The 25,516-nt window shown below is 39.7% G+C and overlaps 1 protein-coding gene across 4 annotated transcripts; it reads left to right on the top strand.

Annotated features, from left to right (window-relative positions):
• The first annotated feature begins 1,743 nt into the window (after positions 1 to 1,743).
• Positions 1,744 to 25,512, top strand: srpk1b (SRSF protein kinase 1b). Of its 4 annotated transcripts, none has more exons than XM_067587795.1 (16): positions 1,744 to 1,842; positions 2,500 to 2,554; positions 16,227 to 16,354; positions 16,674 to 16,782; positions 17,204 to 17,291; positions 17,388 to 17,475; positions 18,617 to 18,723; positions 19,026 to 19,191; positions 20,633 to 20,658; positions 20,760 to 20,988; positions 21,153 to 21,584; positions 22,349 to 22,443; positions 22,622 to 22,729; positions 23,319 to 23,388; positions 23,610 to 23,702; positions 23,983 to 25,512. In XM_067587795.1, the coding sequence occupies exons 1-16, from the start codon at positions 1,830 to 1,832 to the stop codon at positions 24,165 to 24,167; spliced, it is 1,992 nt and encodes a 663-aa protein (XP_067443896.1). In that variant the 5' UTR covers positions 1,744 to 1,829; the 3' UTR covers positions 24,168 to 25,512. The 4 variants fall into 4 exon arrangements, with proteins under 4 accessions (XP_067443896.1, XP_067443895.1, XP_067443897.1 ...); XM_067587794.1 differs by lacking the exon at positions 1,744 to 1,842 and adding an exon at positions 1,867 to 2,026; XM_067587796.1 differs by lacking the exon at positions 1,744 to 1,842 and adding an exon at positions 1,868 to 2,022.
• Positions 25,513 to 25,516: the final 4 nt, after the last annotated feature.

Genomic DNA, 25,516 nt, shown 5'->3' with positions numbered 1-25,516 from the left:
CAGTGTACAGTTATATTGTGGCACAGTTGAACCTGCTGGCACCAGTAGGTGGCAGCATAGCATCAGTAGAGCAAATAGTCTGTCAACATGTAGATCCTTCTATGGATGACAAAACCTGTAAGAAAGGGAAGGTGAAGCAAAACAGAAACTTATTTAAAATGTAAATAAAACTTAAGCTTTATTTATTTATAGTGTAAATCATCAAAGGAGTCTGTGCACACTTCACAAATGAAATAAAACATCAGACACACATGGATACTCACATGAACACAGGCAGAATCCTCATTGTTATATATATACAGCAATAACAGAATCAAAGTTACAACCAATTAACCCCTGTAGAGGTTAATTGAGCCTGTAAATGGTAATAAATAGATAAAAATATAGGTAATAAAAATGCGTAAAGGAAGAAAACTGAGTGAGTGCATACTCTCAATATGTTTCACCTTCTTTAGGTTAGACTCCTTCACAGTGTAAAACAGATTGCTGTCTGAATGCTACATGCAGGCTGATGGCTGCTTTGATGCTTTCAGGGCCCTCATGGACTCTCACTTTAATGAGTCTTATTTATGAAGGCCCATGAAAGTTATGAATAAAAATGCATGAAATACTCAAAATTAAGGGACACTAAATTCAATTTTAGACTTTGAGTGAGCTGAAATTATGAGTCATTTCAATGTTATCTGCATGGGAAAATAATCTTATTGAAATTAGACAGTTATTGCTATATATATATGGCTGCTATATATATGCATATGTATATTAATAATTTGGTTACTTGATGATCTGGGGCCCTTCTGCATTTAGAAATCTTGCCCTTTGGGCTTCCCTGAACACCATGGACCAGATATAACCACTACTTTAAAGTACAAATGCAAAATTTTTCAAGTCTATCGTAGAATCAGGTGTCCATATAAAACAGGTTTTGCTCACTGCAATCCTGTTAATATTGACCATTAGAAGATCCTCTCGAAATGCACTTACAATGTAAGTGATGGGACAAAGTCTACAGTTCTCATTTTGAGCAAAAATGTATTTAAAATTTTATCTGAAGATAGTATGTGGCTTCAACCATCGGAGTTAGTCAAATAAACTGGATATCTCCCACAGTTACAGTCTTTTTAGTGAAAAAAATCCCTCAGTGTCTCAATGGACAGTGTTTTCCTGTTGAGCTGCAGTGGAAGTACAGTAACAAAAAGAGAGAATTTAGCACTAAAAAGACTGTAACATTGAAAGATATTGACTTGATTTGACTAATTTGGATGGCTGAAGCTTCATATTAGCTTAAAAAAAACTACATACATTTTTGCACAGAATGAGGACTGTGGATTTTGTCCCCTCTATCACTAACATTGTAAGTGCATTATGAAGGGATCTTCTAATGGTCAGTATGAACAGGAGGAATGATTGCAGCAAGAAAAACCTGTTTCAGTGTTCATTTGGGCTCCTGGCTATTGTTTTAGGACACGTGAAAAACTGTGAACTCAATCCTTTTACTTGCAGTGGAAATAATACATGATGAAATAATATATAACAGCATATAACTAGTTAACTACATAACTCTTTCTAGGAAGTGAACGTCTCAAAGGTTTGCTGTGCTGCAGCTATAAAATAACCAATATGACCAAATGGGTAATATTCGGTTCACAAAAAGATACTATACAAATACAACAGACACAGTATACATGCAATAAATACAGCATATTTCTATTCACTCCGCCCCGTGTAGCTCATTCCACTGTTTGTTGGGTCGTTCATTTTCGCGCACTTCAGATTTTCGACATTTCCAACAGTCCGTGAACGCAACTCTTCTCCTGCCTGTTATCAGCATGGAAAGAAAAGGTAACGTTGCTAACAACTCTGAAACGCTTTTTTTACACCCACTACTTGTAACACATTCGCTGTTTTCCTAGACATTTCTCTGGCAGATTAATTCTCATAAGGATTGTAACAACTAATGTCTCAACAAGCCACGTAACAGTTGATGAAAAGTAAAAGTGGACCATGCGCTCTGCGGAGTGTGTGAGTGAGTGTGTTAACGGCATGCTAGCTCTAGCATCAGACTAGCATGTGATCGTCTGCGCCAAAACTTTCATACAGGTTTGGGTGAAATAAATAAGAAACAGGGTCCTCAGCGTTATTAACAAATGTAGCAGTGCTCCACAAGATACTGGGCAAACTATGTGTGGTATTTACAATGAAAAGCACCAAGTTACTGTTAGCAGCTAACTTAAAATGCCTTCTTATAAGGGGCAACACACCGCCGAGGCCGGTTTACTGAGCTGTTTGAGAGGCTTTTATTTCAGCTAAGTAACCTGCCAGACATATAGTGGCTAATATAACCCGTAACTACGAGTTGTTTTTTTGCACCTGCAGGCCGGACGTTTCTCTAAAAGCACAAAATAGCTAAAGCAGGTGGAGAAACAGAGGTATATGGGTGAGGTTGGGCGTTGAGTTGTTGCGTTAAGCCTTATTATTTTTTTCGCCTCTACTTTTCAGTACTCGCAATGCAAGCAAGGAAGAAGAGGATAAGGCCCAGAAAACCTGGCAAAAAGTAAGTTGTAAAGCTCTCCCTGTTTGTTTTCATCTCACAGTTTACTTACTGGCTAGAAAGCACACAGCAGGAGGTTCACTCAGGAGCACTGCTAAACTGCTTTTTCTCACTTGGCTGAAAAACTTTGCTCCTAGTAATGACTTGCTGACATGAAATGATGTGATATGCAGTTGCCCTGCTTGCAGCATGCAGGTGAAGGTGCGTGTTGTTGGAGGTTTTGGGAGATGCAGCATCACAGTGTACCTATGAGCAAGTTTGTGAGTTGCAACACTTTGTATGATGTAAAGGTGCAGTCTGAATTTAGTGGCATCTTGCGGAACAAACTTGGCAGAAATATAGGGATATAATATTCATAAGTGTGTTTTAATTAGTGTATAATCCCACAAAAATAAGAATAATTGTGGTTCCGTTACCTTAGAATGAGCCCTTTATATCTACAGAGGGAATGGCCCCCCTTCCACGGAGGCCACTATGTTGTACCGCCAGGTTTCTACAGTAGCCCAGAATGGACAAACCAAACACTGGGTCTAGAGAGGGCCTTTCACATTTTGTGCAAGTTTCACCGCCACCATAGGTTCTCCTACACGCTTGGAAGGGGAGGGTGATTCATTTGTTGGCAATCTGCAACCTCACCACTAGATGACACTAAATCCTACACACTGGTCCTTTAAAGGACGAGTAAATTAACTACATCAATACAAACAAATGACCTTGACATTCAAGTGCTGAAGTAGTTTATTATTTAGGTTATGGCAGGCATTTAATCCCAATCAGTACTTTTAAAGATTCCCTTTAAGTGGATTTGACTTGACATATAAAACATGAAAGATACCTGAACCCTGATATAGACTTGTGTGTGTGTGTGTGTGTGTGTGTGTGTGTGTTTGTGGTATGTATACTCCCCATTAGTGTGTCCAAACTTTTGACTGGTACTGTAGGTACACGTGATGTATTGTGAAATGTATCTGAGGTTAGACAAATCATTCAATAACTGTTGTTGTGTATTCTGCTTTGACTTCAGGATGGTAGGGGCCACTTCTGTTATATGCAAATTAAACTAAGAATGATGTTTAAAAAAATGCAAACGACCCCAAGGCACCACACAACAACAACTCCGTGTGGCTGAAGTTATTATGACAATGTGTAAACCTCCAATGGAGTACACTGTAAAGGTAACAGAGCCAACTGTGTATTTGTGCCAACTGAGCTTTTAATAACATCAACAGCAAAAACAACAGACCAGCCTCGTTATGTTCAGCCCAACATGTAAAATGGAAAGGTTGTTTGTTTATGCTGAACGCTGACAGAGTATCAATAAACCTGAGAGATGAGATCCAAATCAATTCAACACTCCAACAACCTAATGAGAGTTAATTCAGCAATGTCTGTTAGATGTTTAATGTTACATGTCTTGCACTAAATCAGATTTGTGAAGCTCAGTTTGTTGTGTGTATCTGACTGAAATGTCAGTTATTCAAGAACTGTCAGGAATGTCTTCAATGGCCTCGCTTGGAATAGCTGCTTGGATTTTTTTATGTTTTCTTTTGTAATAGTTGTTGCATTGTTTAGGCCAGCATTTCACCGTTCTCTCAACTAATTAGATAATTAGAATAAACATTTATTGGTTACACATTACAGGCGATGCCCAGGGAAGAGAAATACTCCACTCCGTTTTTGGAGCTTTCCATGTCTTATGAAACAATTTGCTATTGTTCAAAACTAAATGTTTAAACAAAGAAGTATGGATGATTAAATTATTAAACTAAAAAACAACAAGAAAATTAAGTTATTAATAAAAATTTCCATGAGCTGATGGCAATGGCACCTAGTCACTTAGAAATTTAGTTAAACTATTTATCTTATGACACTCGAAGGTATAGTTAGTCACTATCGATGTGTCGACATTACCTTAGGCTAAATGCTGTCAGAAATAAGCTGATTGTCCAGCAGCTTGTAAGAACAGCAAATTTATTCCATATGAACATCCTTTGAAAAAATGTTGTGTGCTGAAATGAACAAACACCATTAGATCCCCATGCAGGACAACACTGCTAAAAACAAAAAGCAAAAAAAAAAGATAAAGATGTGGATAATGGAAAGGAGCCAGTCTAACAAAAAGCCACTGTGTGCTCTGTGCTGAAGTCACCTACTTGCTCTACCTGAGTAAAGATATTTGATCGCTGCACCTGCAAATCATGATGTGATTTTTGTCTTGTTAGATAAGAGTATCTCTTCTATTCTCCTCATCAGTCCTCGTCCTCTATTTCACTCCTCTGTCTCCATCAACTCTCTCCATCATTGCCGACCACAGTATCACCAACCACTAATAATAACGACTGATAATCTCGTAAATTTGCAAGACAGCCCTCCGTCCCCCTTTTCCACATCTCTTAAGACTCAACCTTCAACCTGTTTGGGCTTCACCTCACTTTTCATCTCCTTCCTCCTGGGCGAGCTATATAAATATACTGAACCTCTGCGCTCTTATCCCTCTAATCACACCGTTACCCATCTCCCTGCTCTCTGCCAACACGCCAGTCCACCTACCTCTTTTTCTATAAAGATTCATTTATGCTTAGTCGCTCAGCAGTCTTGACAGTTATCTCTGGCCAAATAAAGCCATCACATTATTAACCTTTTCAACCCGACTCCCACCCGGTCATTCACCCATGAATAAACATGCCATGAAAATTGTTCATACTGTGAGTGTGACAAAATGATATGAGAATTGATATTAGATATATTTCAGACATGTTTTGTTTTTCGATTACTCTGAGAATTTACAGAAGAGAATTTATAGAAAATGATAAAATCATATGATGCAAAAATTGGACAGTCGAGAAAGGGGCACCCCTTTATTTTAATCAACTTCAAAGAACTTGATAATTCATCTGTGAATTATGTAGAAAACCACAATAATTTACTTTAGCTCACATTTAGTGATAATAGCCATATTACTCAGTAACTGAAGTTACTTTTTTTATTATTCTAATCATTACAGGTAAAAGTAGTTATATTTAGTGGTGAATGCTGTATAGTTGTCTACTTGTTATGTATTTGTACATGTTTTAAGGTGGACATTATTGCAATGGTTCACTCTGGCACAAACCCTGAATATTCAATGTTATGTCTATGTTGATGATAAATAACATTCTTATTTCCTCTCCTGCCTTTTTTTTTTTTTTTACAGTAATTATTGTAAAATCATCATGCAATAATCATGCAATCATCTAAAAAAGCTTAGCATTTTTAGATAATTGCTTGACTTAAACACAGCAGCCTCATCACGTCCTAAATTGATGCTCATAGCTGGACGACTAATCTTTTCTGTTGTTACTAGGCTACGGTTTCTCCTACTTGTTGTGGTAATTTTAAGTTTATTTCTGGGACAACAAAAATGGCACCAACATAGTCTTCACAGCATTCTGACTCAAAATGTGAATTAACGTTAATTTTTGATGACAGTATGGCTCCACTTGGATTATTCTACTCAACAAACACCGCTGTGTGACAAGTTGACATTTTCGCAAAACTACCAAATGTTACACGTCAAATTTTACATACAGTGCTCAGTTGAAAATGCATCATTTCAGTCGATTACCATCAAGCAAGCGACAAGCATCCAAGCATAAATCAATATCTTCGCTCCTCTGTCTCGCTCTCTCTTGCCCTTGCACCCATCACGTTCCTTCCCTCCCACTCTTTCGTGTCAGTCGCTCTGTTGTGGCTGCTGTGCTGAGAGGACGCAGCAGCTACTGTTGAGCTGAACAGCCAGGGGAGAGGAGAGCTGAGCGCAGACCTGGACCCAGGTCACAGCAGTCTTTGGTTAGCTTTGATGTGCCACTCGACCCAGTTTAGCCCATTTATAGACTGGTTGTAACATAGCTGTAAGCATAGTGTCACCCGGGTCATGTGGCTCCTGGACTGGATCTTCTCCATCAATACAGCTGTGGTGAAGCTAGCCAGTGGTCTCACATGCAAGTGAGTAGCACAACAAATCTTGTGCGTGTGTGCTTGAAAGAGAAAGCAAGTTTGAGGCTTTGCTCATGTCTGCACCGCTGGTTGAATGTGTGATGTAGGGAGTCAGGGTAGTAGTGTTTCAGTTTGAATGTGTGTGTGTTAAAGATGCCAGTTTAAACAGAGCTTGGCTGACTTATTGATGGGCTGATCCATTTTTCATTAAGGAGCAGATGCTGACTGTTGTCGCTCTATGAGGTACCTGACTACCTGCTCATGTGTTTTGCTTAGTGTGTGTGTGTGTGTGTGTGTGTGAGCAGGGACAGGATTGATGATGTCCCTGGTGGATTTTTGCAGGCATCTGTTGAAAGAGCTAATTGCTAAACTCATCCTTTTCACTTGTGTGATTTACAGTATCTTTTTTTTGCATCACTTCAGACATGAAACCACTTGTTTCAGTGCCTCAGATGTAATTTTAGGACTAAATGTGCATTCAGGAGACTGAAAAGGAGTAGCCTGTATTGCAGAGTATTTACCAGCACTGCTGCTCTCTGTTGTATTTTGCTTTCATCTCTCACTCTCTCTCTCTCTCTCTCTGGGTTTTCTCTCAGCCATAGCTGCAGTTCATTACATAAGCCTTCAAATCTTTTATCATCTGCAGCCCACTACAGCTCTGTGTCCCTCTATTTCTCTCTCTTGCTCTCTGTCCTCACCCTGCAGGTTAACTAACCATCAAGTCAGTGGCAAAAAATATGTAAAGGGGACGCAGGTGGCTTCAGGCCATGAAGATGATGGGTTTTCAGGTTTTTGTGCAAAGAGACTAATTTTTTGTGAAGTACAAGAAAAACCTGCATTAGTCTAACTGGGTTTGTATACACAGCTGTGTGTCTTTCTCTCAGTATGATTAGTCATGCAATCACTGAAACATTTTAATAGTGTTCCTTAAAATTATACTTTCCTTCATACTACATAGCTCTGCAATGTGTAAATGGTGTAGCATCAAACATGAAAATAAAAGCTACCTAAGAACATTTCAGGAGCTAAAAAAAATGAAAAGGCATCATTTCTATACACAGAAACACTTGTATGCCTTAAAAAGCAGGTGTTGGAGTGCTGAAGTGAAAACACTGCAGCACACATACACCATTTCTGTGCAATGCACCCTCAGCTCCTAAGTACAGTCACCTAGTGCTGCTGTTTCATTCTGCTGCCCAGGCACTTGGCATTGATTATATCTGAAGGGTTGGTGAGGAGGGGAGGAGGAGAGGATATAACGTTTTGGCCACATTCCATCCCCCAAGAACTCTTTCTTCCTCTGTGCCCCTGTTTCTTTTTGCTCTGGAGATCTGATAGGGCTGGATGGGTGGAGAAACCAGGAGACGCTGACACATGCTGTCACGTCAGATGTGTGCACAGGAGTGATGGAGATGTCAAGTGGTGGTGGGTCTGTATTAGATGTCAGCCCTCATTGGCACAATCACTATGGCCCATAGGGAAATGTGGTCCAGGCCGCACTAAAACTGACCGTTAGAGACTCTGCACAGGACAGCTTCAGCACCAGCTAATGTGAAAAGGTTTAAAGAGGTGTACAAGTTTGTTAAATATTGGATTGGGGATTGTTGTTGGACTTTATTTTTCTCATTAGTGTCATTGTACACATTGTGTACTTTATCATCTAGTGTCCATCTTTTAGAGAGAGACAGAAGCTTTCTTGCACTTGTTTTTCTATTTTGAAGTGAAGTTCACGAGTTTCCTTCATCATAAAATGAAAATTGAGACCATCAACTCTAATCTAATGAATCTAATCTAATGTCTGAAGTCACTTCAAATAAGGGATTAGCGCGTGATCCTGTGAAAAAAGGTAGTTATTTAATTCGTTTTTGATGTCACTTAGGCTCCAGCTAATGATTATTTTCATTAGCGATTAATCTGATGAAAAAATGTCAATCACAGCTCCCCAGAGCTCAAGGTGACATCTTCACATGTCTTTTTGTCTAATCTTCAGTCCAAAATCCAAATATATTGGCACACTGTTACATTTAAGGAGCTGGAAAAAGAAAACTCTTGGCAATTCTGCTTGAAAATATAATTAAACTATTTATTCGATTATCAAAATAGTTGCATATTAATTTTTTCTTGGTCGACTAATTGTAAAAATAATAAGAGTTTTCATCCGCTGACAGCAGAAAAATGCCCTCCAACAGCCACCAAAAAGACCTTTTTATATTATAGCAGGAAAAGCACAGGTGTCACTAATCACGTTAACGATGGCTCAGTTCTGTTAAAGCTCCCAGTAAGTCATGTCAGTAACAGGGCGTGCACAATAGCAGGTCCCTGAAATGGGATGCAGCTCGTTATTGATGTTATTAATTACACCTGTGCTTCTCGTGCTATGCAATGCAAAAAAAAGTCTGCTGTGGAAAAAGGTCTATTGTCTAACATGTGATATATGTTACATGTTGTATCTTTGTTAGAAAATATGAAACAAGCCACTAATACGTGCAAGAATCACCAGGATTTGTTCAGAGTTACAAAACTGTGCCAACTGTGCTGTGAGGAGGAGCAAGCCTCTGAGGTGCTGCGTGTCACCACTGAGCCCAGCAGGGTGGTTAGTAAATACCTCACATGTGTAATTGCTATTTAAGCCTCTTTTTTTGTTTCTAAATATGTTAAACACACAACACTGACATAAGACAACTGTGGAGATGTTTGACTCACTGAATAAAATGTAGAATTTTTTTTTGTTATTGACAAAATTCAATAAAGTATTATTTCGCAATGGGATGTTAAAATCTATTAGCTCAACATCTGGAGGTGCACCAATACTGATATCCGTTGCTGCTGCATAGTAATAATATTCATTTCTGATGGAAGCACGGATGACTTACAAGGACTCACTTTTGTACTTGATCCACATAATGAAGTACTTCATCATTCGTCATTGGCTCTGAATGAGGACATGTTTGTGTAAATCTTTGACAGCTCAGACCTGAGAACAGATGTGTTGCTTATCATTTGTCAAACCAAAACTTGAGTACTGTACAATCAGCAAAAATAAAAGAACATAATCTGTGAAAGAGAAGATTATATTAATAAGTCACAGATGGGAAAAAATAAAAATAAGGGTGAGATGAAAGTCACATACTGCCATGATAAACTCTTTCCAAGAGTTAAAAGGTCAAATAATACATTTCAGAGTGAAAAAATGTTATAAAACATTATATAGATAAAGCCAAAGAGTTATTTGACAGTGATTCAGTGGAAATGGCAGTCAAACATTTGGGCTCATGCCTCTGGTGTTCTCTGAAGCTTCTCCAGTGTGCAACTTGATTTGTTAGATAGGCGTTGTGTACAGATAGAAAAAAAAAAACAGAAAAATTCTGGCACACATTTCTTAAAAATACTTTTGAGTAGATGCAGAGAAATACTGAAACACCTCACACAGGCTTCTAGCACTTCAGTATGAAGAGCAACAACTGCAGAGGCTGGGGCATAATGAGTGCGCAACAAACTGTCTCAGTAGCATTGCTGTTTCAGTGCAAAAAAAAAAAAAAAAAAGGAGTGAAACACTGGCTGGCATATAAGATTGGGAGGGTGACGATGATGGACAGATGAAGAGGAGAAAGAAGGAATGGTGTTGTTTTGGTCAGAGGAGGAGGAGGGGGGTGCTGATGTCGTCCCTCACCTGCAATGCAGTGCTGTGCCGCATCACCCAATCATCTCCCAGCTGTCAGTAAAGGGGGCCGGACCAGAGGCTGACGACAGCCAAGGAGAGTTCTCGGTCAGAGACACAGAGAGAGAGAGAGAGAGAGAGAGAGAGAGAGAGAGAGAGAGAGAGAGAGAGGCAGTTAGTGTTTGTGAGAGGAAAAAGTGAGCGAGAGAGTCGGCGAGTGTGTTGCCCTGAGCTCCAGGACTCAGAGCCTGCAGCAGAGCCTCTACGTTCCTCCTCCTCTGTCTCCTCTTCCTCTCCCCTCTTCACTCGTACTCCCCCACTCTCTGCTCCTTTCCATCCTCTTTCTCTTTCATCTTTCTTCCCTCCTTTTCTCATTCTGTTTGCCACCCCCCTTCCTCTGTAATCTCTGCTTTTTCAGTTATCACCAGTGATCGCTCTCTCCTCCTCCACTCTACTTTTCACTCTCCTGGTCCTCTTCTGAGCCCTCTTTCTTTTTTCACCCAGCGGATGGAGTGAGAGGATTTTTTTAACACCTGCACTTTTTCCTCTCCTCCTCTCCTGTCCTCTTTTCATCACGTCCCATGGGCATCCGTGCATCTTGCAGGTAAGAGTGCTGTGGGTGTGTGTGGGCAGTCGTGACAGCCAGAGACGTTTTCAGGTCATCCTGATCCAGGAAGGGCTGGGTGATACGGTCAAAATCAAATGTCACAATATGTTGGACCAAATACCTCAATATTGATATTGCGACAATATTGTAGAGATGACTATTTGTGCTTTCTCAAAATATTTACACCATGAGATTTTTGATAAATGATCACCAGTACTGTGGATATAATGACTAAGTGGGAAAAGGTAAATAATAGAACAGCTGGAACAGTCTCATATCATGATATCGATGTCTTATTGATATATTGCTCACTAGGTCCAGGTGTTTTGATTGTTGCAGTAGTCCTTGAAGTATCCTGATTGTTCATGTTGTTGTTATCTGGTGGACAGAGGGCATTGAACTGTCTCTGTCTAACTGTCAGTGTACCGCGGTGAGAGAAAACACTCGCCTGCACAAACTTGAAAGGCACAGTGTGTTGGCTTTGAATGTGGGAATGCTCCTGTTGAATTCAAAATGTTGTTTTTAAGTCATACATAACTCTGTATTTCTTCTTCTCTCTCTTTCTTCTTCATGTCTTTTTGCCCTCTACTTACTGAACATAGTGTTAATTTTGGAAGCTGTTTTTAGATCTAGTCCTTGAAGGTACCTATGTTCATGTTGCTTTATCTTAAATATTTACTAATAAATTCAACAGAAAAAAACTGGACGTTTTAGTCATAGCCATGAAGAATCACCAACATTTAAATCTATTTTTAGTCAATGAAAACAGTTTGTATTTTAAATGTCTTATTTTAGGTCAATATATTAGTCAATAAAAACTTTGTGAGCCAGATTTTAAACAATATATGTCAATCTCATTCGTCAATAATGTTAAGATATTTTGTGTGTTTTATCTTCAGTCTTTTAAAACGCTTGTATGTCTGTTTTCAACAGCAATAACATGAAGAGATTTAGTCAGTTTTTGTTGGCTAATATTAATTTCATCTTGTCATCATCTCTGCCAGGAGAAAAAAGGTTGTTGGAAAATACATTTGGTCACAGCTTTAATTACAGAAATTAGCCAGCACATCAAAGCGCAGTTTTAGTCCTTTTTTTTAATATTCATCAGGAAGTTATTGTTACTCAAACGCTTTTGTGTTTGAGGATTTGAGGGACAGCAAGCAGGAGAGAAAATGGAAAATTGTCTTTACTTTAAGTGCAATGAAAAACAAGGAGGAGATTGACCCAGGTAGTGTTTGAATAAATTCATATACCATGTGTGCGTAAATGTAAACACACAAATGTTGTGTTTTGTAACAACGATCTATAATGAGAGCATGATCTACCTTTTTCAAATCTAAACACACTGAATAAAAGACCCAAACATTTTTTTAAATATTCTGACCAAATCAAATAATGTGAGTTTTCCCACATCAGTGACACCTTTTTTTTTCTTTTGAAGAATCAAGAGAAAAATCTCACAGCAGATGGGTGAATATGTAGAAGCATGAATATAAATCTGAATCTTTTTGGTTGCCTCCTACACACATGAACCAGATAATCAATATCAGCAGGCCCATATTATTGGATGATATTTTGATTATCACTGATACATCATTATTGGTTTGTATGTTGCAGGATACAACTTCGTTAACTGCATTCTTAGATTTTTTTTTAATATCGGTCATAGCATAACAACATAAATCCTTATCTAAACAAAAACCTTGCTCTGAAGAATTAACAAACACTGATTATTTACTGATGGACTTAACTCGTAGCACAGGACCTAATTTATTAATTAATCACTACACCTCTGACTTCATCTCAGCATCATAATTGCCCTGTTTCCCCTCAGGAATAGTAACACAAACAGTAGAGTTCAGCAGGCAGCTGAACATGACGCAGCTTTGTAAGCATGTTTTTGCTAAGATGCATCCAAAGTGGTCCTTCTACTCAGGCTTAAGCCAATGAACTGATTAGCTAGCCATGCTAATCCTAATGACTTTTACACTGTTTGCAGGCAGATCACAACAAAGTACCCTCAACCGAAATAATCAAACTGAATTTGTTGCCTCCACCGTTAAATTACTGTTTTAGAGGCAGTGACAGTTCCCAGTAAACTGTTTTCTTCGATTGGATGTACGGCAAAGTCAGCTGCTTAGACCCTCTCATAGCTTAAGAGATCATATCTAACTTGCTTTAATTAGCTGTAAATCCTCCTCAGCACCATCTCCAGTGTTTTCCATTTGACTCAATAACTCAAGTCCAAATGTGCATATGCAGTTTGTATGGAAGACCACTGAGAGTTCATTTGAGGATTGAAATGCTGTTAAGAAAAACAGTGTTTCCTGTGAAGACAACATCTGTTCATGCTGCATAGACATAACATGATTTCTTGCCGGAAGCTGTTGGCCATTCTTACCTGCACAGCCATCCTCTGCATGAATACAGTAAAGCATTATTAGGACTCAAACATAAAGAAATGGATAATAATGCCTTCTGTGCAGGAATGCTGGCCCAGATTCCTAGTCTTGTTTCCTGATTTAGCATTTTTATCAAATCTAAATTTAGTTTTTGTGCAGCTGTTTGTGTTAAGACAACATTAAGCAGCAAGCAACAAGCCAAGCAGAAGTTGAGCTTATTTTGCTGAAAGATGAAGAGGAATTTGTATGAAATTGCATTTGGTTTAGATGATACATGTAATTGCTTCATACTGGTTGGCCTAAAGAGGGGGGGGGGGGGGTGTGGCCATAGCTGTTACTGATTGGTTGATCTGTGTCTGTGTTGTTCATTGGTCATGTGTCTTTGTGACTTGATGGTGAGGGTCTGGTGACAGTTCAGTCTCTTCCTTCAGCACCATGGACAGCACCTAGTGTGCAGCTGCTTCAACACACCAAACAGTGTTCAGTTGATCCAAAAGTGAATAATCAGCCAAACACATCACAAAAACAAGGACAACTAATGATTATTTTTATTATAAATTAGTCTGGCCATTATTTTCTCGATTATTGGTTGCTCCATAAAATGGTGAAAAATGCACATCACAGTTTCCAAAAGCCTGGGGTGACGTCTTGAAATCAGCAGTTCAAACACAAATACACTCAGTTTACAATGATATAAAACAGTGAAAAGCTGGAAACAGTGAATGTTAACTTGAAAAAAAGGACCTAATCATTTATCACAATAGTTGTGAATTAATTTTGCATCAATTGATTGATAGATTAATTGTTTGAGCTCTAAAGATGATTATGTGGGACAGTAATTGGACTTGTGCGCAAGTCCTTCATGTCATGTTCTATTGACTGACGCAGCTACGTGCAGCTGGAGCAGCTGGATGCTTTCCTCTGGAGTGCTGATAGTAGTGACATGCTACACCTTCACCATCTACACAGGCTGCTTGTTTTACTTGTTTGATTTCCAACCCTGTGGTTTTTTTTTTTAGGGAAACACACACAGTCTCTGTCAGCTTCCAGTGAGCTGTCCTCTATGAGCAACTGGAGAATTAGCTTTAATAATTTAATCCACCATGTTCAGTTTCACACAACACAATCTGCTCATTTAAGCATTGTTGAATCACCATCAGTTATTCAGCAATTAATGTTTAATGATATTAGGTCTTGGTCGAAGGACTCTTTGTGGTGATGCTCCAGCCTCAGTTGGTGGGTTTGAAAGAAAAAAATGTTGCTTATCTTTGGCTGATTTGTTTTAATTTCATTCAAAATTCACTTTTTAATAATGATCATGTGTGTCAGACGGAAGTTCTAGACCAAATATTAATTCATTCTTACTAATACTTGAAAGCAAAAGTACTACAAGCTGGATTCAAAGCGGCCATAATCGTTTTTATAACAACTTATCAAATGACATTGTGTGATGTAGCAAAAGTAATGTATAGACACATTTTGAAAACAACCCCTCAGATTTCCTAATATTTGGTGGTACTAAAATGTTATGAAGCTTTTATTGCTCACTGTTGTTACAATTAAGGAGCTGCTCGAGGGGAAAAATATGCAGTTCCCGAGTCCAGTGTCTGCTATTTTTGCCACAGCTTAAAATGACTTTCTCGACCGAAGAGAGCAGGAGAGGTGAGAAACGATTTATGAGTTGAAAATGTCCAGCGCTGCAGCAGCTCTCATAACCAGGTCACTTAGCTGGTCTGATCCACTTTACTACTGCACTGTTTCTGTGGCCTCCACAGGTGACGTGATGTCTCTGTCTGAGCCTTTCTGAGTTTATGTGTGCAAACCTGCAGCCTTATAATGTCAGTGTTTTCAACAAAATGTAGTGAATAGCCAGTCAAAAAGAAAACTGTAGCTTCATGTATACATTTCTTGTATGTACATGCATTTTGACACTTTGATTTGTTCTTAAAACACACATCTAACTAAACTTATCAGTATTTTTCAGCAGTTTACCCCAAATGCTGACTAATTTAGAGTGACTAAATAATAGGGATGCTCCTGTCGGCCTTCTTAGGGCTGAAACCATCAACAAATGGCTCTGGTATTTAAACATGTTTACAGAAAGCTGCTGTGTAAGATACCCTTAAAGCCACCACTTCAATTAAGCTGTTACTGGTGTCAGTTACAGAGTTGGACACGATTTAAAATGATCTGCAGTTATATTCTCGAAGCTGCTGGAAATATCTAAACATCCATCACAACTTCCAAAAAATGTGTCACTTTAACTTGATACATATTTTTTAGCCACACTAGCCCGAAACCTACAGAACTAATGACATTCCCATCAGCCTCAGCTGTATTTGGTGTAGCAAATGTTAGCATGCTAATATGCTGAAATAAGATGGTGAACATGGTAAACACTATACCTGCTGAACATCAGCATGTTAGCATTTACAGAGCTGTTAGCGTGGCCGTAGACTTTTAGTCTTTTTGAGACATGGCTGCTGTGATTTCTGGACATAGTTTTGTAACAGAAACATTCCCGTATCAATGCTAGATTCTGATTGATCTTCAGATCTTCTCAGTATTGATATCTCAGAGTCAGAGTAGCAGCTCATAGCATTACAGTACTCTTTTTTTACTTTTTTTTCTCTTTTTTTTTTTAAATACAATGTTCACTGCTCTTCGTTTTGGTCCTTTTGTGCTTACACGACTGTTCTGTTTTCACAGAAATATCAAATGGGATCTTTGCTTGCTTGTGATTTTGGTGAAATTAGAATTGATCCTTATCTACTATATCGCTTATGAGTTTCTTTGGATTAAAGCGTAGGGTGCGTTGCCTCTGAAAATGAGATATGGAAACCACGTTCTCGAATCTGTAACTCTGTCGTCTCAGCATCACTCTTTTCCTCTCTGGGCCTTTCCAACAACGTCTTTAACCCTTTGTCCCACTGTCACCCTTTGCACTTCCCTCCTTCCTTCCTGTCTTTTGCATTCCTCGCCTGCCTTTCCAATTTCTTCCTCTTAATCTCACCATATCTCTTCCTCTCCCAGACCAGAGCCTCATGGTCGTGGAGGCGGCTCTCAGCCGGGTCAGGCAGACTCTCCCCTCCCAGAGCAGGACGAGGAGATCCTGGGCTCTGATGACGATGAGCAGGAGGACCCCAACGACTACTGCAGGGGTACGAATCTCATTCCAGTTTTCTCTTCAGATATCTAATGTGTTTGTGTATGTTTGAGTCCATTTAGTGCATTGACTCACATAGTTCACTGTTATCAGGATTGAAATATATTTCAGTAATAACACACAGATGAACTTGGACTAAACCTGATTAAAATTATGAGAAGACTGAAATATGCTCTTGCAAAACAGCTGTGTGCATATTTATGTGTGGGACTCAAACCCTGCTGCAGTCTACCTTAATTTAAACACACACACACACAATATACAATAATAAAAAACATTTATGAGCAGATCTGTGTATATCTTTCTTCGGACAGGTGGATATCATCATGTGAAGATTGGAGATCTGTTCAACGGGAGATATCATGTGATCCGTAAACTGGGCTGGGGGCACTTCTCCACTGTGTGGCTGGCCTGGGACATCCAGTAAGTTGGCTCCTCTTGACTCCGCTTAACTATGTGGAAGTTGGACAGAAATGTACAGAATTAGTGGACTTCATGAAGCCATAGTTGCTGATAGCAAAGAAGTGTGTTCTCTCAATAGTGTTGAAGTGACCGACTAGCATGTAGAGCTAAGGGTTGCTGTGTGTATTCATAAGTAAGTTACAGAAAGAGCCAGGAATTTCAGCCATGTTGTCGCCTACATATGTAATATTTATAGATTATATGCATGAGAATTATATAAAACTTGATCAGCAACAACTGAGTATCATGCACCTGTAGGAAATGATGGTATAATATATGGTATAATGGTTTCTAAATGCCTGGTGTCGTCTTTCTTGTAAGAAGCTTATGTGGTCGTGATGAGTGAAATTACTGATTGTGTGTGTTTGTGTGTAATTTTCAGGGACAAGCGCTTTGTGGCCATGAAGGTTGTGAAAAGTGCTGAACATTATACAGAGACGGCCCTGGATGAGATCAAGCTGCTCAAATCTGTAAGACACTCAGTCATCAAGACTACTATTTTCACAGAGTTATATTCAAATCCCACAACTCCTACAATTGTGTGTATGTGTGTCTGTGTTTTCCAGGTGAGAAACACAGATCCCAGTGACCCCAGCAGAGAGAAAGTGGTGCAGCTTCTAGACGACTTCAAAATTTCTGGCATGAATGGCACTCGTATCCTCTGTTGTTTTGTGAAGAAGTGACATCTCACGTCTTCCTAAAATACAAAAATCTACTTTATAGTTTTCCTAATATGCATTACATTCTTCACCACATCTAATCATACAGCAATACAGTAATAGATACAATATTATTGTCCACAGTTTTAAGTTGCAGCTATTGCAAAGAGATATCTTGTTCATAAACTGAATAAAGATAACATTTGACACATATGACTGTATACAAAATGTACTAAATTGAGTGCCTTTTAAGATGGTGCATACTGACCAGTTTGCTAACTGTTAGTTAACATGGTGGAGGGTTTGCAGGAGCTGTCGTGACCCGTCATTCTGTGAAGGAAGGAAACAGTGCAACAATAGCAACTTAATTGCTTGGCGTCTTTCCATTTTTGTCTTTCCCACTGTTGCTGTCTTAATGTGACAGCTTGGACATACTGATTACACTCATTCCAGGCCAAATAGCTACTTTAGTGTTAGTATCCAAGGGTAAGACTGCATCACCTCGGGGGCAACATTTGTCCGCATTACTTTAAAAGATGAGCCAAAGATCTGCCAGAATTATTGAGTCCTCTATCTGGCTCTCTAAAGTCTACTTCAGTTTTAGTACACCCCCAGATTCACACCCTTCTCCGCTATTTGTGGTTCACAGATGTGCATCTAGCTGTGTGCTTTGGCACGTCCTTAAGTGTCACAGTCCCTGATGCACTGACACTTGTGCCATCCCTTTCTCTCCCACGCCATCCAGTCTACAGCTGTGTGTTCAGGCAGTACGCCCAAGCATCCTCTGGAAATCAAAGTTAACTTTTGTGGCGTATATAGAAAAATTGTTACCACAGTCATGGAAAAACCATGAAAGGTTATTAAAGTCAAAGTATGTGCCTGGAAAACAGTCCTTGTCAAGCTTTGCTTCTGCAAAATCTAGTTATCTGTGTATCAAATACAAGAATTTGTACTTTAAATCAGCTGCCCAACAAAAAATGATGTAGATATGTGTATGTTGTGTGTATGTTGTGTGTGTGTGTGCTTTATCAGTTTTACTTGCTTAGGTCCACTGTCGGTTTCGAAAACTCTAATTTGCTCAGATTTAAAGTCAGATTAGAAGTCCTGTTCCATTAGTCCTTGACTTTGGATCTCAGATGTGTGCATGGTGTTTGAGGTGCTGGGATACCACCTACTGAAGTGGATCATCAAGTCAAATTATCAAGGCCTGCCGCTGCCCTGTGTGAAAAGCATCATACGACAGGTACTGTAAAGCTGCACGAAAACAAGTTATCACTTAAATCATTAATCACCCTTCAAATGGGAAAATAGTCTTTTCATGCTTTGGTTTTGGTGCAGTGTCAGACAGGTCAGTGCTATCAAACACTGGCAAAAATAAAATACTAGTGCATCTTTGCGAGACAGTATTAACTGTATTTTTATAATAATAACATTTAAGAAGTATTTCACTTATTTGGGTGTAGTCTAAAACCACAACACCCCTGATGGGTTGAGGAATTCTACAGTTGTCATGACATGCTTTACTCTTATGGTCTGTCCCTGCAGGTTCTTCAGGGTTTAGACTACCTCCACACTAAGTGTAAGATCATCCACACAGACATCAAACCAGAGAATATTCTTCTGACTGTCAATGAGCCCTACATCAAGAAAATGGCCGCCGAAGCGACGCAGTGGCAGAAGACTGGCGCTGCACCTCCCTCCGGTTCTGCAGGTCACAACCTTTCCCTTCTCAGTGCTCCTCTAAGCAAGTTTTGTGCTTTCGTCTGCATTTTTCTGACAACTTTCTGACAAGGTTTGCTGTTTAGATTTTTCAGCTGGTCCAGTGCTTTCCATAGATTGATTGACATTTTACTTATTCAGTAGTTCACTGCTCAAATATAAGCCCTTATCATCAATAATTGTTAACATACTTAAACATGACTCAAACTGTTCATTTAATTAATAAATATTTTAGGGCTGTCCCCATCTCAGGATTTTCACAGTCGGCACTTTAGACCAATGCATCGACTCGGAAGGCAGGAGGGACAGTGATGTGTATATTTCTCTATACTTGTTGTAGCTGTTATTTTTTTTTCTACATACTAAACAGCATAACATTATAAATTTGTTTTTTTCAATACAGCCTCCTATGAGAATATTATTCATGTCTCCGCCCAGTTACTGCAGTTACAGTACAATCAGGCACACAGCCAACATGAGTCTCATGTTTTATCTGTAAGACTCGTGTTTTAATGCTGTTGTTCATCATCTGTGATGTGAAAACATCAGATTTCCAATCAGAGAAATAAAACGTGTGCGTCCTGGTATCAGTGCAGTTATAAAATCCAAGCGCAGCACAGAGTGTCTCTCCTGCCGGCTGCTGACAGCGCTGTCAGCTGATGAGTCAATCACACTGGATGGTAGAGGAGGAGACGGAAGAGACGCTTGTTATGTCTTTTTAAACAGGAGTTTAGCCGACTTCACTGCATTTAACACCGGAGCTGTGAGCTTGGAGCAGGAAACAGCCGCTCTGTATCGCACTGTCCTCTGTCTCCATTATTTCTCTCTGTTTCCATCACAGTTGTGTATTTAGGTCATTTAGTGACAAGAATCTGTAAAAGTTTGCAGCCTGTCATGCTGTCACGCTGTGTTACTCTGTGTATAATGACGTGTCAAAAAAAAGGCAGCGACTCGCCTGAAAAAATGCCAGATGACTCAGGGATTTATCAACTGATTTATCGTCTCAGCGACTTTTAGGGGGCAGCCCTAAAATGTTTTCAATATAGTGTTGTCAAGAGGCACAAATGGGCCATAAATTGGGAATAAGATGATTTTCCAGCTCTATGATTTAATCCTGTGTGTGTGATATATAGTAAGTGTTCATAAACTTGAGGATTCTGACTTAAAAGCATGTTTAAGTTGCTAATAAAAGAGGAGCGGTTCACTGTGTGTTGCTATGAGTCACCACTAGATTGGTTATGGAAATTACCAGCTTGCTCAGAGGAGTGTGTGACTCCCGCTGAGCCCGGTGTCGCCGCAGACACAGTCTATTAGTACAGCTTGGTGTGAATCAACTCAGCCACCCGAGCAGAATACTAATTATAGAGAGGCGATGGATATGCCACATATGTCGTTCACTAATGTAATCCTCTTGTTTTTCCTGTTTCCTACAGTGAGCACAGCCCCAGCACCCAAACCAGTAAGTTATGTTGTCATCAAGTGATACAAGGACTTTGTGCAAAATACATTTGCGAGTCAGGTCAGAATAAAAACTTCTCTCCTCTTGTTCTTTTTGCCAAGGTGGCCAAAATGTCAAAGAACAAAAAGAAGAAGATGAAGAAAAAGCAGAAGAAGCAGGCGGAGCTGCTGGAGAAAAGGATCCAGGAGATGGAGGGAGGAGCAACACCCGAAGGAGGAGAGGAGGAGGAGGATGAGGAGACGACGACAGAGACCACAGAAGATACAACTTCCTCTACTACCCTCTCTATGTCTGCCACACTGCAGGACATTGTTAACCATACTATCACAGGTGATTGACTGGATTCAATTTAATTTAAAGATTTTGATTGAATTTATGGATTAAAAACTATTCAGAAAGAACAGATAATATCTGGGATAAGCTCTAATCAATAAACGTGTATCTTGATAAAGAATGAAATTGAGTTAAATAATCCACGCTTCTCTCTGCTATAGACTCGACTCCCGACGAGCAGCCCCAGCAGATGTCTGAGGGAAATGAACAGAGAGAGGATGCAGCCGAGGAGGAGAACAGAATGGAAGTGAACTGCAATGGCCACGCCTCCACACAGGAGAGCGAGGCCAGCCCGGAGAGCCAGGTACACAGGACCAAGAAGTCCACAGAGGAACTGGAGGACCAACAGAACGCAAACCAACCAGAAACCAAAACAGAGGCAGACGACACATTACCTAACAAAGAAGACCGCCAGACCTGTAACGGTTCATCCATGGACCCCAACCTCGACCCACCGCAGCTCCCAGCTTCTCTCAGCCCAGACTCTGTCACTGTTGAGCTAAAGGAGGGAGATAAGGCAGAGAAGAAGGAGGAGGAGATGGATACTCTCGGGGAAAACAAAAGAAAGGATGATGAGGAAGACGGCCAAAATGGTTGGTTAAAAACAATGTTTTGGGTTTTGGATGTCTTATGCATGTTTCTACACATTTCCCCAAACTAACAATCTTGTTTGAATATGTGGCCACTCCAGGAATTCTGCAGAATTACGGATAGGGATACTTCAGGAATTATTTGATGTCATATTCAACAACATGAGTTTATTAAAGGTGTATAACAGCACATACAGTCCAGTGTAAATCATAATGTGTTTCAGTATGCACATCAGTTCAATATCCATTACACTGAGGGGGAAAAAAATCCAGTATAGCTTCAGCTGTAGTATCCCACCAACCGGCTGTACAGTTTACAGAAAGAGACGGAGGTGAGCAGGCTGTATTAGAAAACAAAGGTTGTTAGTAAAGCTAAGAGATGCAGTACATATATTGTTTTCGCTAACCGATTACTTGGTGGAGAAACCCTCTACTGTGAACTGTAAGCTCTCATACTTGCAAAGTAGCAGCCTCAAGTTTTGGTTTATATTTATGATTCACAAAATGCCCACCCCGAAGATGGGTTTTGTTATTTATGCTTGTTTTTTTGTTAACCAAGTAGAACACCACCAACAAAAAACAATGACAGTGACTCAGACAAACAAAAGCATCTCCCTTAACAGGAAGGACAAAAAACAAAACAAAACCAATTAGCTCATACTGTCTTTGTTTTCTCCCATGTGTCTAATTGTTTCCGTCATCCTTCCCCCTTCTTTTCCACATCATCCTCTTCTGTCTCTGTCTCCCTCCTCTCCTCTCTTTAACAGGAGCATCAGGCAGTATGTTGGTAAACCCGCTGGAGCCTATCAATGCTGACAAGCTGCAGGTTAAAATTGCTGACCTGGGCAACGCCTGCTGGGTGGTGAGTACAAATATACATTAGCACTTTTTTTTTTTTAAATTCAGGAATCTTACCGGTAACTTGAAAGGTCTGTCCACTGTAAATTTTCCCTGTGCTTTAAATATGACCTATTTGAATAATAAAAAACAATTTTTTAAAAAATGGCTCTCCTTTTCCTTTTCCTCCCTCCATTCCACAGCATAAGCATTTCACAGATGACATCCAGACACGGCAGTATCGCTCGCTTGAGGTGCTGATAGGATCCGGCTACAGCACACCAGCAGACATCTGGAGCACAGCCTGCATGGTAAACAGATACAAACACATACAAATGCCTGTAGAACTGTAAGGAACTGATGCCATAAACACCTGCTGGAAAGACAAACTGAAGTTATTTAAACTTTTTAAGGTACCCTGTGGAGTAATTAAACTGTTACACCATGTTCACCTCACACCTTGCACCAAAACATAATGTGTATAGCCTTAAGAGTTTCTTCGTCTCCTCCTTTATTGGCTCATTTGTACCTCTTGAGGAGCTTGACCGCCACTAACTGAGTTTGACCTCAAGTTTGACCTTGCTGCCTACACAGGAATATTTGAATTAATTAAAGCCTGATTGTAGATCAGGAGTTGGAAAACTTTTCCTTAAAAACAGCCTTCAAACACACAGACACATGGCTGTTGTTGGAGGGAAGTATAAAAAGACAGAGAAGCCTTCATTGTTAATGGAGAGGAGATGGTCACTGACCCTCAGACTGAATCTACAATCCTCTGAAAGGATTTTGAAGAATCATGACAAGATGCACAAACACACATGCTTTAAATCCATACTTAGGTTTATTCAAATACTACTCTGTATCTACCTGTTGTTGAGTTCATGTGTGTTTTTTCCTCAGGCCTTTGAACTTGCCACTGGAGACTATCTGTTTGAACCCCACTCTGGAGAAGACTACTCCAGAGATGAAGGTTAGTGCCATCAAAATGTAAGATTACAGGCTCTAACTACAGGGTAATAATGGCTAGACATGCTGAAATGATTGTTAATGACAGATTTATCTGAGGCATCATAGACTGAAAAATCTACAGAGCGAAGACCAAATACTTGTGACAATGGTGACTGATTACATTAGTCGGAAAGGACTAAATTCTCTCATTTTCCTCTGTGTGTTTGTCTTGTCTCCCTGTAGATCACATAGCGCTGATCATCGAGCTGCTGGGTAAAGTTCCTCGGAAGCTGATCTTGTCAGGCAAATACTCCAAGGAGTTTTTCACTAAGAAAGGTAAACACACCCGCCTCACCACCAGCTGTCTTCTGTCGCTAAATCCAGAGTGTCCTTAAAATAAACTCAGGTATGCAGTGCAAAAGTTACTGTTTCAGACTGAGCACCTGATGACTCAAGGGAACAACCACCTGCTCCGTTTGAGGACAGAACTTGCAAATTAAATCCAGTTCAGCTATTTCAATCCCAGAGAGTCAATAACTATCTTTAAATACTACATAATACCCTAACATTCATCGCTGTAATTATTGAAATGTATTTTAAATGCCTTTTCTCCCAGGCGACCTGCGTCACATTACCAAGCTGAAGCCGTGGGGTCTGCTCGACGTGTTAGTAGAAAAGTACGAGTGGTCTAAAGAGGAGGCCTACAACTTCAGCAGCTTCCTGCTGCCCATGCTGGACCTGGTGCCTGAAAGGAGGGCCACAGCAGCCCAGTGCCTCTCCCATCCATGGCTCACATCCTAGAGGCCGCCCATGCACACCTTTACCCCTAATATTGTGAAAGGATCCATTTGGTTTGAAGATTCTGGCCTCAAAAACATACAGTAAACAAAACACATTCATGTCTGCAAGAGCCTGTGACTGCATCGTGCCTGCATCCTCCTGTCATGGCTCTCAGATGCTCCAACACACACTTAACTACACATAATAAGAGAGAGACTGCTGCTGAGTCTTTGTCCAGAAAATGATGGATTACACTGGTTATAGAGGGAACCCAAGGTCGTCTTCTTCCTGTATTTATGGCTCTTTTTTACTGGCTGCATACTTATCTACTTTTTTTTCCTTTTGTTATTTCTCTTCTTTTTCCAGCTCTTTCTCTGCAGCACGTTATTTTGTCCGATCTTGTGGTACTTTTAGATAGTTAATGGATGGATTTAAAAGGAAGTTGACAAGATGTCAATGAAAACTCAAACATTGCCATGAAAATCACATACCATTATCTTTTAGATCATTGATAAAGCCAAATCTGTGTGTACTCTAGTTTGCCATGCCAGCTTTTATGCCTTTAGCTTTGTTAATTCTTCGAATTAATAGCTGTGTAATGCTAACAGGCATGAAGAGAAACTAGTATCATTCTTAGCACTAAGTAAGCTTTGTCCTTGGGGAAAAAAAAACACTTTTGTACATTTGTATACAGGCTGGACAGGAAGAAAGGAGACTGATCTGAAATCACACTCAGAAATTGCAGATTTGTCATATTACAGGTATTATTCTTCGTTTCAACATTGTTTTATGTTGTCCTGGGGAAAAAAAGCACTTGGAACATGATAATGTGAACAACATGCAGATTCCTTCTCTGCTTCATGCACAAGCTGGCAAAAGAAAACTTGCTGTTTCATACTTGGTTTACTTTTTGCCCAGTAAGAAAGGCTTGATGTATCATTTCTCGCATTAACAGTCAAACTATATGTGGATCCAGGTCCAGTGTGTACAGTAGTTTGCACCAAAGAGTTGGCCTTTAATCTCTCCCTCTCTGCAGCATAAGCTTTGTACAGTGTCCAGAAGAGACTGTCAGTAATGATTGAAGGCTTTTTTTTTTTTTTTGGAAATTCCTTGAAGAATATTCAGGTGATTTCCAGGTGTATGAAAGCTGAAGCTCTGTTTCAGGTGTTTCTACTGCACATTAAGGCGTTGGATTTGAAAATAATAGATTGTATTAATACGGATGCTGTAATACTGCTTTCATTCCTCTCAAAGTAATGTTGCCCAGCTCTTTTTCTATAAAGTCTCCTTTTCTGTCCATGTCTCCCCCTCTTCCTTTGATTGTTTTTTTCTGTAGGTAACAAGAATAAACATTTTTCAAAATCTATTTG

Source organism: Thunnus thynnus, chromosome 4 (assembly GCF_963924715.1).
Source record: "Thunnus thynnus chromosome 4, fThuThy2.1, whole genome shotgun sequence".
Taxonomy (NCBI): Eukaryota; Metazoa; Chordata; class Actinopteri; order Scombriformes; family Scombridae; genus Thunnus; species Thunnus thynnus.
The sequence above is the reverse complement of the archived record's forward strand: the minus strand, read 5'-3'. Positions and strand labels throughout refer to the sequence as shown.